Source organism: Accipiter gentilis, chromosome 17, assembly GCF_929443795.1.
Source record: "Accipiter gentilis chromosome 17, bAccGen1.1, whole genome shotgun sequence".
NCBI lineage: Eukaryota > Metazoa > Chordata > Aves > Accipitriformes > Accipitridae > Astur > Astur gentilis.
In genome coordinates this window covers 8,520,241-8,540,829 of record NC_064896.1, presented here as the reverse complement: position 1 = coordinate 8,540,829, position 20,589 = coordinate 8,520,241, and the positions used below count along the sequence as shown (strand labels likewise).

General features: G+C 43.8%; 2 protein-coding genes across 8 annotated transcripts in view; both read right to left on the bottom strand.

Moving 5' to 3' along the window:
* The window catches only part of LUZP1 (leucine zipper protein 1), a 59,744-nt gene extending 55,739 nt beyond the window's left edge, over positions 1 to 4,005 (bottom strand). The window contains exon 1 of the mRNA XM_049821135.1: positions 2,998 to 4,005. The gene's annotated coding sequence lies outside the window, so the exon portion shown is untranslated. The remainder of the gene's footprint in view (positions 1 to 2,997) is intronic.
* A 7,734-nt stretch (positions 4,006 to 11,739) lies between these two features.
* On the bottom strand, positions 11,740 to 20,010 carry HTR1D (5-hydroxytryptamine receptor 1D). Of its 7 annotated transcripts, XM_049820996.1 has the most exons (7): positions 18,469 to 20,010; positions 17,966 to 18,007; positions 17,393 to 17,430; positions 16,559 to 16,613; positions 16,310 to 16,350; positions 14,632 to 14,851; positions 11,740 to 14,415 (listed from the first exon to the last, which is right to left on the bottom strand). In XM_049820996.1, exon 7 carries the CDS (start codon positions 13,645 to 13,647, stop codon positions 12,418 to 12,420), a length of 1,230 nt encoding a protein of 409 aa, XP_049676953.1. In that variant the 5' UTR covers positions 13,648 to 14,415; positions 14,632 to 14,851; positions 16,310 to 16,350; positions 16,559 to 16,613; positions 17,393 to 17,430; positions 17,966 to 18,007; positions 18,469 to 20,010; the 3' UTR covers positions 11,740 to 12,417. The 7 variants fall into 7 exon arrangements, with proteins under 7 accessions (XP_049676953.1, XP_049676949.1, XP_049676954.1 ...); XM_049820992.1 differs by having other exon boundaries at positions 11,740 to 14,851; XM_049820997.1 differs by lacking the exon at positions 14,632 to 14,851.
* Positions 20,011 to 20,589: the final 579 nt, after the last annotated feature.

Below are 20,589 nucleotides of genomic sequence, written 5' to 3'. Positions count from 1 at the left end.
CACTTGTGTATGGAGGTAGAATTTTATAATGGGGATTCTTAAAGAAAATTTGTCTGTCCCGTTTTGTGGCTGTAGCAAAACTGGGCCTGAAGAGTACTTCAGCATTCTGAGGAGGTCTGAAAGGATGTGTTCTTGGGATGGGTCTTTCAGGTGGATGCAAAATGGCTGCCAGGCTCTGGCATGTGGTTAAAGAAAGGCATATACCAGCATGCTCCATACAGGCTGTCTGCGGGAGATAGATGTTTGTGGCAGTGTCTGAAAGCATAGACCTGGTGGTGACTGCAAACACAGTGAGCCTTGGTGAGAAAAAAATCCAGCATTTTCTGTCTGGATAGAAAGAGCACTGTACAAAGCCCATGATTTAAATGGCTTTAAGTGCCAATAGATGGCATCTGTCTGGCCTGAAGTTACAGCAGCCTTCGTGGGCACCAGGTGAGGCCCATGAGACAAGTCACCCTTGCACTAGAGAGGTTTAAACATCTTGCAAGGCAGTTAAATTTAAAATATAAATGTAGTTCAGTTGGTAGAAAGTCAATGTGTTTCTCTCCATCCAAGCACAGGTGTTCAAGTCTGGTTAGGCCAACATGCCCCAGAGAGCAGTCACCCATGAGAGACCCTGAGTGTGCAGTGGCCAAGCATTTCTCCCCCAGTACAGTCCTGTTGACTCACCATGATAAAACCGCTCTGCAGGTTCCATGTGGATCCAAACATCTGTGGAAGGTGGACACCTGCTGAAGTGCACACACCCTGGGCCTAGCATTGAGGTGTAGGTGTGTAAATAACAGCACACCTTTGTCCCTAGATATGAGGAAAACATGTTCTCCACTTCCTCATGGAGATTTTGGTGGAAGTGGCTTCTCTCACCCTCTAGCCTCCCCCTCATAGGCTCAGGAGCTGCACTGACATTAGTCCCCTGCAAGAATGCAGTGCTGAGAACATGATAGTTATTGGACATGTCTTATTAGTACAAAGAATCACCTGAGACCCTGAGATGTTCAGTGATGCTGGGTTTTGACATTTATGGTGCACCCTTGTGATCAGGAAAATGATTCAGCCACCTGAACTGCTCCCCAAGGGCAAGGAAGGCCTTGTGAAAGCTGTGTGCCTGCTGCTACCTGACAGCACGCCATGTGTTGGCTCTTTGCTGATGGTGGGACAGCTGGGGATACAGGCTAGGACAGGGACTAAGCAAGGGGTCTGTCCCTGCCACCAGGCTCAGCACCACCATCATGTGTACCAGGTGTAGAAGGCTGTATGTAACGAGCAGGACCAGCAGCAGGACTTGGTTGGCACCCTTAACCATTGGCAGGCTCCGCTGATATGTGCTGGATGCTCACCAAAAGGTTTCACCATTCAGGGACATCCTAAAGGCCCAGAGCTCTGCTCCTGGGCTATGTTTGCTCCCCTGGTTGGCAGAGGTCCGACTTTGGAAATGGCAGCTAAGTCACAACCCTTGAAGAGGAGTCCTTCCTGGAGCCCAGGGGTGAACCCTGTTCCAGCACTGACCAAGGACAGTGACCTCCTTACAGCTTCACTCCTCTGTGGAGGAAGCCTCGTCCCAGGGCAGAAGGGAGTCATGGGTCTTACGGTCTGCATTCATCATCCTTGTCCATAGTTCAGCCTCCATCATTATGAAGGTGGAAGTTTTGCTACTGAGGTGGACTCAGGGGCTCTAGGGGATAATGTTCAGGAGACGATGAGACAAGAAAGGGCAGAAGAGGGAATGTGTTTCCCCAAGGCAAGTCCTCTCCTTGGTGTATCCTTCATACCATCTGTGTGGATCCCACCTGGTCATTGTCATTAGCAGTGTCTGCTGGCTGCAGCAGGATCTTTCCAGGCACCTAGGTGGGCTACTTAGCAGCCATTGAGGGGACATCTGGGGAAGACAGATTTCTACCAGTGGTGCTGGCACCCTGCTTTGGGTTTTGGAAACCCAGCACCCATCCTTCCAATACAAGAGAGAGCCATTGTGACCATGCCCCAGGCCTTGGCAAGTCCTCATCATGCAGTAATGCAATCAAGAGCAGAACGCTTACTACAGACTGTGAAAGACGCTTCTCAGTCACCTGTGCCACAAGGTGCCAGCAGCATTTGGACAATGAACTGCTGCTGGATGGAAAGCACAAGGCAGAAGGTAAAGTCCTTACCACCCAGCATGACTGATGGGAGGTAGACAAGGGAGGTGTGAGGGAACAAACAGCCGAGGGGAAATAAAGGAGGAGAAAGAAGCCCTTCACCAAGGCAGCATCTGAACCAACTTCCGGTTGGGGACTCCAGTTAGAGGAAGAGACAGTGAGTGACAAAAAGACCAGGGAGTGACAAATGTCAGACCTCTGGATCCATGTGGGAGACATCCTGCCCGCTGTGGGTGGTGCAGAAGTGGCATGGCTGCAGCTGGTGATACAGTGACTGTGGTAACAAGCCTGCAGCTGCCTAGGCAGATAGTCTCAGAGAAAAAAGCTTAGTGTTGTGAGGTTAGAGAATTAGAAAGTTCTGTCCCAGGAAAGGAAATGTGATACATGACCTAGAGGAAAAGAGGAGAAATAAGGAAGCTCTGGCTGCTCTGAAGGGAAGGAGCAATTTTGGGGGGTTTTATTCATGGGGACTTAGTGCAGTCAATGGAAGCACCAGACAAAAAGGACAGAAAGGGACAAGTGGAATGGGGGATGTATCAAGGTGAGGAGGCAGACCCAGCTCTTGGCTGGACTGCAGCGGTGCTGAACAACAGGTATACAATTGGCAGGGAAGGTGGGAGCAAAGTAGGGGAGCCCAACTCACCCTAAAGCGTAAAGGGGATGAGGATGGGAGAAAACTACACAGGGGCTGGAACAGAAAGAAGGAGCAGAGGCACAGGGGAGTGGAGGAAGAGGTGTGCCAGAGGTTACACTGCTGGTGTTGTGCATTTGCTTAGGGTGGGCTGGAGAAGACTGCTCTGCTTGTGGGCAGATATGAATAGCAGGGTTAAAGCTGAGAGGGAAGCAGTGATCCTTTTCTTACCTGGAAGACTCTCACTGTGGAGTGGCAGCCTTCTCTTCTTATGGTACTTGATAGAAAGGTTGTTTAGTTCCAAGGGTGCAGGGTGTAAGTAATATGGGCAGATGTGATCAGAGATGATGGGTGGAGGGAAGATGAAAAACACCCTTAAAATCATGTATAATACGGGGAAGCAACAGAAGCTGTCAGCATGTCTGACAACAGAGGACCCATATGGGTGTAGTAGGTTTAAACAAACAAAAGTAGCTCATACAGTTTATGCACAGCTTGGTAATGTGAGAAGTGGATGGCTGCGGGATGCCACGAACACCAGAGGCGTGAGGAGGAAAAGGGATTGGACAGGCTCACAGAGAACAGATTTCTCAGTGGCTGTTAAAAATGTCTATCTGAGTCATCTTCCAGTTCATGAAGTCCCTGAACTGACTCTTCAGACATTCTTGCTATTCCGTATTTGCTCTGTTTCTATGGTGAATTTAAATGAGGTGTCTAAGTTGATCTAACAGCTTGCTGCTGATGATACATGCAGTTCTGCTTCCCTCCTTCTGAAACTACTTGTGCATCTGTGCTGCTTCTGTTGCACCAGTTCTGGCATTTGTTCAGTTCATTAAACTGGCAGAAAATTAACACAGAGTGAATACTTTTCTGCCAGTTTAGTGAGTTGAATCAGCCCACTGTTTTCTGAGCCAGTGGTATCCATCAAAATTTCTTGCTTCTCTCTGCAAAGTAAAACTAGATTTGTTTTTAAATGGAAGTGGAGATTCTGCTGTTATTACCTGATTCCAGGTATTCAGGCTTTAAGTATTTATAACATCAGAGTCTTTATAAGATCCTGATATTTATTGAATTGGTTTCTAAAAGCTCCTGACAGAGCTGGAGCCTTGGCTGTGCTAGGTGCAACACAGTTTAGGAATATTATTAAACACTGTAAGCAGAAAAAAAGAAACAGGTGCACGCTTGTGTGGGCAGCAGTGCTGCATACCTTGCTGGTCTTACATCATTATCAGCCCTCTATATGGCAACCAACATAAGTTTTGTTGGGTTGGGCGGGGGGGTTGTGTGTGTGTGTAACTATTTCTTGTTCTCTAGGATCAGCAAGATACCACCATTACATCCCCTAGGAGCTTGCAGCCATATCAAGGTACAGTAATGAACGCACTGAGAAGCAAGGAGCAACATCAGAAGCAGGTTGATGTCTTGTTCAGTTCATACTGCTGTCATCTTCCTTTTTGTCAAAAAGCATATGCATGGCATTACAGTGAGAACGTCATGTCCTCCTCAGACCAAGAATCTTCCTATCTGTCTTCACCAGCTTCATCAGGAGCCAGAACCTGACATATCTGGAGACCACCAGGATGGGGAGTGGCAGTTGCTGGGAATAATAAACAGGATTTACACACACTGAGAGCAGGGTTCGTCTGAATACATTAGACATCCGCACTACAGATTTTCCATACAAGTCTTATTTCAGTCTTCCTTCCTAGATAGTAGAAATAATTGTCATTAAAGTCAGTTGAATTTAGGGGGTGTTTCACCCCTTCCTGGAGCAGACGTCTTAAAAATGTCAGCTGAATTAGGCCTACACATGGGACCAGAAGGGATGCATTTGAGGGTGCCAAAGATGCTTGCCAACGTAATTTCAAGATTGCTTTTCTGTCATCTTTGAAAGGTCCTGCTATCAGCTGGTCAGCCTCAACTCAGTCCCTGCAAAGACTGGACACCATATCCTCCTTGAAGCTATTTCCAAGCACATGAAGGACAAGAAGGTGACTGTTAGCAGCCAGCAGGGATTTACCAAGGGCCAGTTGTGCCTGACTAACCTGATTACCTTCTACAAGAGGACAACAGCCTATGTGGACAACAGGAGGGCACTGGATGTTGTATTGATTGATTGTAGCATTGACTTTATCAAGGCCTTTGACAAGGTCTCCCACAGTCTACTTGTAGGCAAGTTGGTGAGATTTGGACTGGATAAGTGGAGTGTGAATTGAATGGAAAACTGGCTGGATGGTTGGGCTGATGGGGTCATATCAACAATATGAAGTTCAACTGGCAACTAGTTACTAGGGGCATCCTTCAGGGATGCACACTGATAGGTCGATAGTGTTTAATGTCTTTATTAATGGCCTGGACAATGAGCTGTCTTGCACTCTCAGCAAGTTTGCAGACAATACCAAATTGGGAAGAACTATTGCTATGGTGTAGGGCAGGGCTGCTACTCAGATGGACCTTAGCAGGCTAGGGAAAAGGGCTTCCCTCTCAGTAACAGATGCTGGCAACACAACTGCTATGAAAATGTGATTGTTGCCACCAGAAGCTGGAGATAGCGTGTATGTGAATGTGGCTTAGAGGAAATCTGGCTGAGAGGGCTCTTAACTTCATTACCTACTAATCTACATTTCCTCCTTCTGTTTCACCAGTGATGAAATCTAAATGCAAAATCTGTTATTGACAACAAGTCTATGGAGTATGTGTTTGGTCATTGGCATTTTCAACAGAAGCTTCTTGGCTGCATTGAAACAGAATTCAGGAAAGTTAAATGAATTTTGCTGAAGCCATTGGGAAATCCTTACCTCTGAGTGACAAGAGCTACTGAGCACCTGAGTAGGTGTATTGTCATAATGGAAATTGCATGGGAGCCATAACTGCAGCCATCCCTCCTGACATTCCTTCAAGGGCTCTCAAGGTTTACTGCAGAGGGAGTAGTCTTACACATACAACAGTTGTTCCTCTGTACCCCACTTACAAGGAACCATCTTTGGATTGGTAAGCATGGCAGTATTGCTTCAACCAACACCATTTCCATGACCATCTTCCCTTCACATTGCAAGATTCAGGCTTATCCTGGGACAACTGATCAGCCTCTGCTTCCATTGTCTTGCCAGCCTTCAGTCATGGTGACTCATTGCTGACACTCTCCCACTTCCCCAGTTGTAGGAATAACCTGCACTGAAATTTAATTGCAGGGTGCTGCAGTGAACACACATGCTTTGACTTTTATTTAGCTATTTCTTCTGTTTCCAGTAAATTCCACTTGATCATTGAAATAACTATCCACTGGGACAACCATAATATGTACTTCTGTACAAATAAAAATATGTGTTTTAACTTACCCGTGTGCTTAATATTGCAAGAGCTTCACTGGAGAGGCACTTAGAAATCATGCAGCCCTCATGTACCTTCTGTGAAACGCATTTGTGTACTTTTGACTGTGATCCACAGAGCATTAATGACATGGTAAATATGGACATTGATCTCTGTGACATGATAGCCTCCCCCTTTCAACTCAGAGGCTGTGGGGTGTTATTTATCTTTTACTTATGATCCTTAGCTAGTGTTTTCCTCTGATGGTTCCATATCACTGTTTTTTTCCAATATGAGTTCCTGAAGCACTATATCAAATATTTACCAGCATTAAGAATCGTGTAATATTAGACCATGTGCCTTTTTTAATTAGCCTATAATCTAATCAAAGAAAGGACCTAGTTTGTTTGCTCTTGAATTAAACAGTGTCTTATAAAAGCCCAAAGAATAGTAGTGGATTATCTTCCTATGCTGCATTTTGCCATTCTGTTCGTCATTGGAAATCTTCAAGAGTAGGCAAGGCAGGAAAAGGACAAAAGCATAGTTGAGCCAGATAGATAGAGCAATGGGCATGGACTAGCCAGCCTCTCAGAGGCCCTTCCAGGACGATTATCTGTGGCTTTATGATTCACACTGGGCAGGTGAACCATCAGGAGAAATTCGTGGAGACATTTGGCCTCCAGATCCCTGTGCACAGGTATTTACAGTCCCAGGATTCTCAGCTGGGAACTTTCCTTGGCTTTGCATACTGATGCCAACCCCTAAGTCAGTGACCAAAACACTCTGCTGGGAAGCCTAGTTTTAAACAATGTCACTGCCTAGATACTGAAGGACAAAGTTCACAGTTTCACCTGCTATTGTGTATAAACCATCTACTACTCATTAGAGAACAGACTTGACCCTGTGTTTTCTGCTTTCCAGGTGTGTTCTAACTAGCGGCCTGTACTGTCAAGGTCTTGCTCCCCTTTCCCTCTTCCCAGCTTCTTCTGCATATGTACGAGGGCAAAATTTTCTAGCTAGGAACTGTCACAGGGCTGGGGAAAGTCAAGCAGCTCATGGTCCAGGAGTTGTGGGAAGGATGGTGGGTAGAAAGGTTCCAGATGCCCATCTGAATAGTGGGAAGAAACAGAGGACACCAGGTCCTTCACAAAGACCAGGCTCAGAACATTAGCATGGAAGCAGACATAATATCCCTCAATCCAAAGGGATGAGATGGAGAGGAGGCCTTTTTCTTTAAGGACTTCCCCAAGACTTGGGTTTCCACATACCCTGCCTCCATTTGGCCACTGGTATAATCCATCTGAGCCATCTTCTCCAGGACTGCTTGCAATAGTGAAGGAATCTCAATCAACTGACCGCTTAGAACCATCTATAAAGGTACAGCAGGGAAACATTATTTATGAGAACTCTTCACATAGCAGACATAAACCATGTTGTTCTGTTGTTCTGTGAGATGCTTTTTCCTGTGGTCTAAGCTACAAGGTGCTGCAGAGGTCACTCAGGCTGACCTCTTTCAGGCTCCTGCTTCTATGCCGTCCTGCCCAGAGATTTTCTCTAACCAATCCTGCAACACAGTCTGAAAAAAATGACGAAGTTGCAGCCTTCAGTTGTACTGCCTTGGGAGGCTGGATCTGTGCAAGAGCATTGTGAAGGAGAATGTGAACAGTCATCTGTGAAGGAGAAGGTGAACAATCAGCATGGATTTGCAAAGGGTAAATCATGCCTGACCAGTCTGATTGCCTTGTATGATACATTTACTGGATTTGTGCATGAGCAGAGAGGAGTGTAATTTACCTTGACTTTAGCAAGGCTTTCAACACTAACTCCCACAGTATCTTTGTATCTAGTTTGGGATGTTGTGGTCTGGATGGGTGGACAGCCTGCTAATGAGTATTGGAGGGGGCTATCCTAGGACCTGTCCTGTTTAACATCTTTATCTATTGCATGCAGGAAGTGACAGAGTGCACTTAAGTTTGCAGATGACACTAAGCTGGGGCATCCAGTGCATACACTCAAGGGTAGAGCCACTGTTCAGAGTTACCTAGACAGGCTGGAGGACGGAGCTAACAGGAACCTTATGAAATTCAACAGGACAAATGCAAAATCCTGCACCACGGAAGAAAGACCCCTTTGCAGTGATACAGGCTGAGGTCTGAGTGGCTGGGTAGCAGCTCTGCTGGAAAGGACCTGGGGGTCTTGGTACACAGCAAGCTGAACAGGAGCCAGCAGTGTGCCCTGGCAGCAGAGAAGGCTACATTAACAGAAGCATAGCTAATAAATCAAGAGAAGTTATTATCCTGCTCTACTCAGCCCTTGTTAAACCACATCTAGAATACTGTGTCTGGTTCTGGGCCTCTTAGTAAAAGAAAGACATACCTAAACCAGAGTGAGGTCAATGGATGGACACCAGAGTGGTCAGGAGAGTGGAGAACTTGCCCCAGGAATGCAGAGGGAGAAGCTGAATGAACCGGGCTTGCTCAGTCTGAAGAAAAGAATGCTTTGAGGGAACCTGACAGCAGCTCCCCCAGGACCTGAGGAAGTGATTGGTGGGAGACTGAAAGACAATGGACATAAGTGGGAAAAAAGAGAGCTTCAAGCTGGATATAAGGAAAGTCTTTTTTCACCATAAGGACAGTCAAGCACTGGAACAGGTTACCCAGAGAGGTTGTGCATCCTCATCCTTGGAAGGCTGAAGAAAACCTTGAGTAACCTGGTCTGATGTCACAGCTGGTCCTGCTTTGAGCAGGATTTTGGACTAGCGACATCCAGAGGTCCCTTCCAACCTGAATTACTCCGATTCTATATATTGCATGTCCCCACATCTGAGCAAGGACTGACACATTTGCTGTCATTGCTTCTATCAGTATTTCTAATGAGATGTTGGCATCAGCTGCTCCAAGGCTCTGATTTCAAGGTTAGAACCAGGCATGAGGCCACCTGAAGGACACTGTGGAGAAGCTCCCTAGGTGAAATGCAGGCCAAAATTCAGCATCATTTAGACAACCAAGTGACAGCCTTGCTGCCAAGTTTCTGCAGGAACACTGTGACCTGAGGGCTCACTGCTAGCATGACATCTTGAAACATGACATAGGAAGAGAATCAGTAGTTTGTAAGGGACCTGGCTGTAGGTAAGCCCTTCCTTAGGCAGCATGAAGCCATATGGTGGGAATGCCAGCCTATAGCTGTCCACAGAGGTTGGTACAAAGCAGGAGGCACCAGTGCTATGCTGGCCAGGCTGCTGAAGGGGAGGCAGAGAAACTGTCTTTGCTTCTGTTATTCAAGTCCCTGAGGAACCCAGACCTTCATTCTGGGTTCTGACCGTCACCGTGACTTATCGTTCACTTGGTTTGTCCTTTATCCACTTGCCCTAGTTGGGTCTTTTTTTTGTTTTCAAGCTATAAAACAGGTATGTTTGTGCAGTTAGAGCTGTGTGACACTCTCCCTGTATCCTGGGCCCCTCAGGTCACAGGGCTGTGCCAGACGAGCACAGTAGACAAAGGGGTCCAGAAAGCATAGGGTGCAGGCAGGATGGACAGCATTAAAAGGGCATCTGAGGAAAAGGAGGGGAAACTTCAGAGATATCCAAACCTTGGCCTATAGTGCAAAAAAAGAAAGTCTGCAGAGATCCCATGACTTCTGGAAGTACATACTCTTCAGGCTGTGACTGTCTCCCAGGTTAAATTGTTGGGGGACAGGAAAGGATCCCTAAGGGAATGAGGGGATGTCATATCATGGGCACTCTCATACTAGTGCTTACGCTATATGGCTGCAGGAAACTTTCCAGGGTGCTCTTCATTCTGGGAATCAGCCACAGCTGGCAGCGCTGCTGGGTCATTTTAAAAGCAGTCTTGTCTTGCTGTGTCAATGTCAAACAGAAAGGCTCTTCCAAATCCTTGTACAGCTGGTAGAGGATGCAAAGAGCTCCAGTGATGTGGACCCAGGGGCATAAAGCCTATCTTTAAACATTGGCGCCTTAAACACATGAGCTCAATGGCTGACTGAAACCCTGATGTGAGACACTATTGCTCAGGAAGACCGGTATCACCCAGACCCATGATGAAAAAGATTATTCTAAAATAACACAGACTGTGTCCTTTGGGGAGGAATTGGCTGTTTGTCTATCTCCTTTAGAAGATGCCAATGTTCTGGAATCTGCAATGTCCTATGTTAAGCTAGGAGACTTTCCCCCAGTCTCCACAAATGATTCTTTGAGTGACAAGACCTTGCAGGATCCTGGAGTTGTATCTCTTCGAATTCGTGTAGTCACGCAGGTCCCCTGCTGCAGGCTCAAGATGAGACTGTATATCCCATTATTCTGACAGAGGTGGTTATACCAACCTTTTGTGATGTCTACATACCTCAGCTACCACCGGACCAACACCAGACTGGCAGTGCCACACCATCTGTCCAACAATGGTAGAAGCTATGAGTGGCCTGGACATGAGTATGGCAGCCCAGAAGGGAGCCTGGAGCTCCAAGTTGTACACTACCTCTTCACACAGGTTATGTCTATAACAGCAAATTAAATAGTGCCAGGGCCTGGCCTCAGGTGTGAGAACTCGGGTGTCTACACTAGTTAACAGTTCATGCATTTCCAAATATCACTGTGGCCCATGTCAGTTCCCATGCCCCCAGGCAATGCACAAGCACAGTTCAGGAGTGAGCACAGGTGAGAGAACAGCTACTGCCAGGGGGCACTCTGGACACACTGTGGAAGCAGACTGCATGGACATGGCCAGGTAGTGCCACCATGAAAATCTCTTGAGCTGGGCTAAGCTAGATCAGCTCATTCTTGGGAGGGGAGAGGAGCTGTGTCCCAAACAGGGCACCCCTAATTGCCCTAGGTGTGTACTGTGAGAGAGGGGACTACGATTCTGTGACCTACACAAACTGCTCTGCCTGATTCTGCAACATGTGGGTGGTCCTGGGGCATTACTTTATAGTCTGGTCCTCAGCAGAGGCACCAGCAACAGGAATAAGCTACAAGACTGTGCAGCAAATGCAAAGGAGAGGCTGAAGAGTTGTCGTGGACATGGGCTGTGGTGGAGTGTGTTGGGATGGTCACAGTAGTGGATGGTGGAGATTAATTTGGGCAGGCTGAGAGATGGAAGGGCAGTCAGAAGGATGATGGGGCAACTCTTTCAAAGCAATGCGTGCTGCTCATATGCAGTATGGACATGACGCTTCTGCTGTAAAATGCCCAGAGACTCTAAAAAGTTGAATGACATTTGGGCTGCATGACTTGGTGTGCTGTCCCGTCCAAGACTTCAACTAAGACCTCCATGTGCCAGCTTCCCACCTGCCGAATGGGGGAAATAATCCCAGAGACAGAGAAGTGCAGGTTAGAGGGGACCTGCTCCACTCTCCAGAGCCCCATTGGAGGGTCCTGACATTGTGATCTCTGACAGATATTTGTTTGACTAGTTCTTAAAGACTTTCAGAGACAGTGATGTCACATCCACCCCAACAACCTTAATCACTAAGAAAGTTTTCCTTGATACGTCACTTCATTCTCTCCTCTCTAACTCCTCATTTCTTGTCACCAGGGAGTGAACCTTCTGGCTCTTTTTTGAGGTCCCAGTCATTCCACACTGGCACTAACCATATTTTCCTCTTTCAGTTTGTGCATGCAAAAAATTAAATAACAGAAATATAAGATCAAGGTACTTTTCAATAATTTTCATGCTATTTATTTTGTGGTATTTCTGCACTGGCTATTCTATTCATGATAAAACATGTAAAATTTTTTTCAAATTGTCTTCTTTCTACAGTTCACCAAAAGCAGAGCTTCAGATGCAGTATTTGTGAAATATCCACAGAACTTACATACACTCTATGCCTCCTATGTCCTGCTGCTTAGTCAGGCTGTCAGGCTTCTGAAAAAATTACAGGTTTTATCAATTTCAAATGGATAGGATACATGCCATAGAAAATGTAGACATCAGATCCTGTTCCCCAGAAATTTTCTCAGCCTACATAAATTGTTAATAATATACAGCAGAAATACTGACATCCTGCAAATATGCACACATTTTTCCTCCCATCAGGTTAGAAAGGCATGGCAGCTTTGGATAATATGTGTCATCTCATCATACATCTGGTTCACACTCCTTCACTTGTTACAAAGCTTACTTCATGTGTTGATCTTACATACACAAACAATCACTGCATAGACCACAGACAAGTTCTGTTATGGGATACAGAATTCCAGACAGAAAGTACCAAACTGGCAAGAAGTTCCCAGTTACATGCACAGAACAGGGTAGCAGCAGCGTAAAAGCACAGAAAGTTCCCAGGTAGGCTGCAAGATTCCACAAAGGTCAGTAACACAACAGGAGAGGCTCAAGATGAACACTTTTTGAAACGTATTAGTTTTTGGAAAGCCTGTTTAAATTCTTCATTAAAAGCTGTATAAATGACTGGATTGATCAATGAGTTTAAGTAACCTAACCATGTAAAAAAGTCCAGTAGGATGGGATGAAACCAACAAGCATCTTGGCAGATTGGTAGGACTAAGGACATGACAAAAAAAGGCAGCCAGCAGAAAATGAAAGCTCCCAGAATAATGCCTAAAGTTTTGGTAGCTTTCCTTTCTCTTGCAGCAGAAATTCTTTTCCTTTCCAGGATACTATCTGCAAGTTTTATTTTAACATGATTGATAAATATGGGGGATCCACCTGAATCGGAATGCCCTTCATGAAGGCTGGCATTAATGGAGCAGAGGGAAGACCCAGCAGAGCCGGTAATCAGGTGTGCAGTAGTAAAACGTTTCCCATATAATGAGGGCGGCTTCAGAATCCTGGATCGAGCTGCTACATAAATTCTACCATACAATATCAGAAGGAGCACAGTTGGGATGTAGAAAGCTCCACAAGTGGAATAAATTGTGTAGGAAATTTGATCTGTGTTCACAGTACACTTTGCAATTTCTTCATGAGCTTTCACTTGCCTCCAGAAAAATGGTGGCACAGAAATACTAATAGATATCATCCAGACCACAGCAATCATGAGCGCTGCTCGGCCAGCAGTCCGGCGTTTGGCATATTCCAAAGCATCTGTGATAGCCCAGTATCTGTCCAGTGCAATAACACAGAGGTGTAGGATTGAGGCTGTGCAGCACGTGATATCTGATGATAACCAGATGTCACACAACACTTGGCCAAAGGCCCACGTGTGGGTGACAGTGTAAGCAATACTGATGGGCATTACCAGGACAGACACTAAAAGATCAGTCACTGCCAAGGAGCCAATGAGGTAATTTGCAGGTGTGTGGAGCTTTCTCGTCAGAAAAATTGTAATAACAACAAAAATGTTTGCAAGGATCGTTGCCAAAGTTATAACAGACAGAAGGACTGACAGTGAAATCTTCAGCCCTAATAGTGTCCTTTCATCCAAAGCCAGTGGTGTTTCAGTGAAATTTAATGACTTATTTGCTGAGCTCTGGAGAGAGAGCTCTGCTGAATGGTTATACTGAGTCATCCTCTGCTCTGATTTCACTCTCCACTTTCCAGTGTAATCTTTCTGGGATGATGAAGAAAGATGCTTACTTTTTGCTGAAATAGAATGTTTCATACTAGAGTCCAACACTGAAGAAATATTAACTTGTTGAAAACTTCAGCTTACACAGTAGATGAGGTACTCTCCTAAGCTAGATTTTCCATCACATCACATCAATGACATCATTGTTAAAGCAAAATGTTAACATAATCATGCAGACATGATTCTGGTATATGACAAGTGGTGCTGTAAGTGGTGGGCATTTAGGTGGTTTTCATTTACATCTTGCAGACAACTAAATGATTCTCTATTATCTTTTATTCGCACCTCCTTTCTGAACTAATTTTCTGCAAAGCTCCATAAGTCAGTACTGAAGAGTGAGAAGCTGAAAACATCTGGGCATATAATTGATGCCCCTGTGCTTGGAACAAAGCTATCCTCAGGAGTATTTTCCCTTCCTCTCTAATAGTTGAATGTCACATTTTTTATGTTTATAAGGGACACTTTATTAGTAGAGGACCAAAGATATAAAATAATACTGTCTGGATTCCTTCTGTAAATGTAATTTCTGCCAGATTTGTAAATCAAGACCTCTTTTTGAAAAGTGCAGAGCTGTATTTTAATTTATTCCTCCAGACCATTCAGATTTTCTCTTCAGCACTCAGTCTTCAAATGCTGAAGTCAGGTGTTGGGTATCAGAATTCAATACGCTGGCACTGAAGCTCACAGCATGTTCCAAGTACTGAGGTGTTCCTTATCGTGCACATGGTGAATGATTGTAATGCATGCCCTTATGGAGTGGTGATTCCCTCAAAAGACGAAGAATAGAGTGTTTAAGGGGATCTGGAAAAAGAAAGCGATTGTTTTAGTCCAGAATGGTGATACAAGAGTTGTGGAAGTTGAGGTATCACAGTATACAGTCTACAGCCTTTCCATACTTTTCTTTAGATTCACTTAGTGTAACCTGAAATCTTTACAAACCTGAAGAAAACAACCTCAGACAGATTTCCTTGCGACCTTTCACTCAGATCTCCTCCTGAGTACCAGAATGTCACTTACATTATGCCAGCCCAAGCCTTCTTGAAAGAGATCCTGAATATGGGTCATGAACAGCTTTGAAGCATGCTGTGAGGGCTACAAGGAGACACAACAAACTTTTCCAAGACGATAATCACCAGGCAAGCCTCCTCCCAACCATTGAGGAAAAACACCTCTATCAGTCATAACTGGTACAGTTTCATGCCATCTGACACAGAACTGAGAGTCACCGATTAGGAATCTGTGGAGAAAGAGCATCACATATTCTACGTGAAACACTAACACTTTGGTGTCAAACAGCCTCTTTTGAGCTCCTGAATCCTAACATAAGAAACATGGTTGGTTTTGCATGTTTGATTTTTTCATAAACATCCACCTTCTGTGAGTCAAACTTATTTTTAGACATGCTTTTTCTTTTGAGGTGTATTTTTCCAATAAAGGGGACCTAGAAGAGTCTCATATTTCACACTAGACTATTACTTTCTTGATTTTTTTTTTCCAGTAAGGCTAACCTCTTTTCCTAACGACTATTTTTGTCACACTGAGCAAATTTTCAACTTATAAGAATTTTTGCAGGTAAGAATGGCGATAGTGACCAAAGTCCATCAAATCCAGGCACCTGTCTCCAACAATGGCCCATACGTTCAGCTCAACCCTGCTGACTTTTTCTGATGCTTTCCCAACTCTGATACATTCTTTTTGAGGCAGAGGGACCAGAACCACAAACAGTGTTGAAGATGTGGATGCACCATAGATTTATACTGCAGCATAATCGTATTTTCTGTTCTCTTCTCAATTTCTTTCCTAATGATTCCTGAGATTTACTTTGCTTTTTTAATCATTATATAGCACTGATCTGACATTTCCACAGAAGAGTCCCAATTAATATAATTCCAAAGCCATGAGTGGCAACATCAGCATTTTTTCCTGTTTGCCCACTTTTTACATCTATCTGTATTGTATTCCTTCTCCCACTTTTTAACTAAGGTTCTTTACTAGTCTGCACAGTCAGTCCTTGTCTTTATTACCCTGAAAAGCTTTGTTTCTTCAGCAGATGTCATCAACCCACTATTCATGTACTTTCCAGATCACCTGAAGTCTCCTGAAAGTCCAAGTAATTATATCAGTTGGACTTCACTCAATCCCTATACTCATCAGCTTTTCTTAATTCCTTCAACAGATTTGTGAGGCATAACTTACTTTTACAAAAGTCATTTTGACTGTTCCCCAAAACACCATATTTACTATGTGTAAAATAATACTATTGTTTATTATAATTTCTGCAAACTGACTAGGTACAGACATCAGGCTTATGGATAAGCAGTTGCCCAGATGTCTTTGGAAACTGGTACCACAGTAGCTGTCTTGCAGTTGGCAGGTGCAAGGGGAGTTTTAAGTAGAGGCTGAAAAACCTGCTGATACCATTGCACTTTGGATCTTGAGTTGCATCGAACTCTTTAGCTGAGCACTGTCCGATAGTGAAGATTTGTTATGGTTCACTTTGGCCAGAAATAAAGGTTCCACTAAACATCCTCCAAATTCTCTTCAGTGAACACTGATGCTAAAGTTAATCTAGCTTCTGTGTGAGAAATTTCCTTCGTCGTCCCTGTTGGTTTTTTTCCCCATACCTTTACGATCCCTTTAACTCTCTGACTCAGTAATAGAGTTGTCACTTTTAGAGTCTAAGAAACCTCTTTACCTGAACACTGGGCTGATCATACATCCCACGCAGGAGAAAATCTAAACCAAAACCACCAGACAGATTGATTAGCAATATTAAAGACAATGACTGTATTACTTAAAAACTAAAGCCAAGTCCAATCTTGATTTCAGTTACTGAGAAAAGTGATATTGAGCCTTTCCCATATATTGCAAGTATCAGCCATTGTTCAGTGTTAGAACAATTCCAGCAATGTGAAATAAAATGAAGTGGATATCACCGACCCACCTGTATATGAACAAGCCTATTAGTAGTCCTAATTGCTTCCAACTGCTGTCAACGACTGTGGGGAAAAAAAAAACCAACATGGTATTTTCAGTCAAATTAACTAGTCCAGAGTTCAAATGAATTATTAATCTTCAACATACCACTAAACAGGACAGCCTGACACTGGGAGAAAGTCTTGCTGAAACGAAACAATGCCTCAACAGGTACTGAGTTACTGAATTAATTTTTATAAATAAATGATGTTTTCCTGTGATGTGATCACCAAAGGAAAAGAACCAATTTTTTTACAAAAATTCTCAGTCAGTTATTTATCATGTACTCAGAAAGAGTGCATTGGCTGTTTCCTGCACCACAAATAAGGCTATCATGACTGAAAGTAATTTTTAGAAGTAACTCCAGGTCAGGTTTCTGAACCCCACAACAGACACATCTTGTAGGATTTCTGCTGGGGTCTTCAAAACCTTAATAGCATGTATTCTTAAGTTTAATAAAATTATGCACTTGTGCATACAGAAAAAGTCTTTTGATTGTGAGTCATTCACCAAGAAATGCATATAGCATATTGAGCAGCTGTTATCCATTCTGATTGGCAGGGCAGCATCTATCGGAGATGTATCAATAATCATGCAAGGCAGCTAGTCAATATTACTCATTGGTTTCAGATTAAAACAGATTATGAGAGTGCATGGGACTCACATAATTTTTGTTCCCTACTTAGAGCTTTATTCTGGCTGTTTGCTGTGCTGACATTAAAATATATTCCCCATATGCTAAATTATCACCAGGGACTATAGACTTATGCAGAATAATTAGTCAAAATAATCCTTCACTTACAAGCAGTAAGGTGCCACTACGCAGTATAACGTATGGAACTGTAAATATGCAAAATTAAGAAAAAAAAACAACACAGTTTAGTATCTAGACAGAACTGTGATCCACTTCAGCTGGTTGGAAGCTCCTGGGCTCCATGAATGAAACTGGAAGGCAGTGGTCTGTTTGGGGATATGCACAAGGTCAGATAGGATGGTCATAAAAGCTTCTTAAAATCTATAGGCCCTCTATTGCAATGACTTATGCATTTGCTTAATGATATGACTTCATATACTATAAATAACTATTAAATTCAAAGGACTACTAAGAACACAGTGTAGCTTAAATATGTGTTTAGGAATCAGGGACTCTGAAGCTACTTTTAAAAGTTCTTTTGAATGTACTTCCCTGCGATGCCTGTTTTAGAGACTCTGTTACTTAATTTGTGTGAGTTGGTGATCACTACCTTTGATATAATAAAAAAAAATTAGTAATGGGACTCCAGTTAGAATTAGTATGTTAGGATGTAATGAATTATAGTTACCATTTAGACAAAATTAATGTCTTCCCAATAGTTTAATATTTCAATTAAGTTACCTTTTACTCAAGAAAAATCCTGAATAAAGATAAATTATTTTCCTGTTGACAAAAAAAAAAGAAAAAAAATTTTGTTTGCTTAAACTACACACACTGAAGAAAAATAACATTAAATCTCAAGCATTCACTAAATTAAGACAAGTACAAGGTCATACATATAGTTGCATATTAAGGAAAACAGAACACAAATGTATAGACATAAACATCCTGAAACTCGGAGCCCAGAAGGAGGAAGAGGCCATCCGGCACCTTCAGCTGAGAGCAATCTCCCAGTGGGACATATTGCCTAGGCACAGTTTACATGATGTCTGGAGCATGAGGAGTATTGAGTAGAACCTGATGATATCATATCTAGATAGTATTATTGTCTTCAGTATGTGCAATTTACAGTCTGGGTAATTGCAGGCTGTGTGCCTGCAGTTACGCTTACAGAGCTGAAGGCATCAGCCCGTGTCATGCCTCTGGCCTCCTACCAGGCAAGACATAGTATGTTTTTCACCCACCCTTCTTAAGATGGAAATCCTCTCAGGTGAGTTGACTGCATCAGCACTGTCCTTGGCCCATCTCTTCTTGGGCTTCACCTGGTCTCCTTGGCCATGGGCTGTGGGTATTTTTTCAGTTCAAAGTGTCTGAAATAAATTGAAGGTGGTTCCACGGCCTACCAGAGTGAGGTTTTCACAGCACAGCACGTGTGACATACAATGCATAGATTGGGGCAAACTGCAGGGTTGTGTTGGATACTTGCAGGCAAGGCTTTCTACAAAGCATGGAGCAAAGGAGGCCAAACCTGTCCTTGCTTTATTCATGCTACTGTCCCTGTGATTTATCCACAGTACCATTCCCAGAGTGGCATGCAGGTTTGGCAGTCAAGGGAGGATGGGGCAAACTTAGCATGCAGTGAGGATGATGAGAAACCATGGCACAAAGTGACCCTGGAGTGAAGATACTTGACAGTGATGATACAATCACAGCAAGCAGTGCAGTCAACAGAGCCTCTTCTGTAGCCAGTGGGGAGAGAACAGCACCTCCTCACTGAAGGACCACCAGAGACAAGGACTGCCCTCAGCAGCTGCGACTCTCCTTCACCTTAGATGTGACCTGGGCTGACCATGTCCCTCATTTATACACCTCCAACAGTACCAAAGGTTGCATGGGGAGGGACCTTTTGGTCAGTTTCTGAGTCAACATTCAGTGGTTACTTGGAAAGTCCAGGAGGTGAGGAGGTGTGTAATGATACCTTGATGTCCTGGAGAGATTGGGGAGATTCTTTTTCATTCATCAAAAAGAAGGAAAGAGTATTTAAATGGAGAGACAATTTTAGACAGTGCAGTGCTATTTAACCTAGCAGAAAGCTCAGTTCAGGGTCTGGAATGTGAAGCGAGGCACATATTCAATGTGAAAAGAGAACACACTTTAGCTGTTAGTGATAACCACTGGGATTGCTTCACAGTTCAGGGTCCTTACGTAAAACCAGGTACTTCTTTTGAAAAGATACTTGGTGTTCCAGCTCTGCAGTTAAACTGAAACAGTAAGGGCAGCAGGAGAGGGTCTCTAGCCTGGTTAACTCAGAGGAGAAAGCAAGCGCCAAGCTGTGACAAGGCAGGTAAACTTGCAAGCAGGAGGGTGCGTGGGACTGACAGCACGTTACAACCAAGTGCCATCACGCAGACACAGAGCTGCAGCCCTGCAGGGAGAGCGGCCACCAAGGATTGCCGAAGATACTTAGTCCCGAGTGTAAAAAAAGTCATGACACATTTCTGTCTCTTCCAGAGCACAGCTACTATTTCTGGAGAACAGGGCGATTCCTGCAGACAGCAATTTTATGGTGCAGCTGAAAACACTTTCTGACAAGCTCAGCTGCAAAGAGAATGCTTTGGTGCACCCAGGCAGATCGATGTCAGAGTGAGGTAAACAGTGTATACAAAAATAAGTATGTTGAAATGAAAATACAGAATTTGCTCTTGCACTGAACAGAACAAGGGAAAAAAGGAACAAGATGAAATGTCTTCTAATAAGTTGAACGTTTCCTTTAAGTTCACACTGAAGTTAGAGGAATTAAAGAATTCATTCTCTCCCATTGTAGCTGGGTAAAAACCAGGGGAATTGCAAAGGGATGGCTGAGAACAGAGCTAAGTTTCAGCAAACTACTGAAAATCCATTTGGTCTCCCATCTTCTTGTAACTAATTCTAATTTTTCATTTGAATGTACAATCTGCTGCTCTATTGCCTAAATAAAACAGGTATATTCTATCATGCTGAAACCTTGACCAGCAATAAAGCTACTCCCTGTGTAAGCTGACAAACACCAGATGGCACTCCTAACAGTAATCACACCTTTGAAAGATACATTTCACAGAACTCAAAAGAGGGAGAAATTTTTGAATACTTTCTTGCATATTTAGGACACTTGACTCAATCATGCAGCATAAGAGTGTCTGTGGAGTCCAACTTGGAGATGAGAACCCTGTTCAAACTTGGTGAAATACCTTTAGAATAAGCTATAGGAATGTGTGAGTCCGTAGATCACAATCAAAACAGGATGCAGCTTCTGGGAAAAAAAAAACAAGGCAATGCCATAGTGTATTGCACTGAAAACTAAGATCCACAGGAAAGGTAGAGTCTGT

Coding starts and splice junctions, on each gene's coding strand:
- HTR1D (XM_049820992.1), bottom strand. CDS start 13,647: ATGAAACATTCTATTTCAGCAAAAAGTAAGCATCTTTCTTCATCATCC.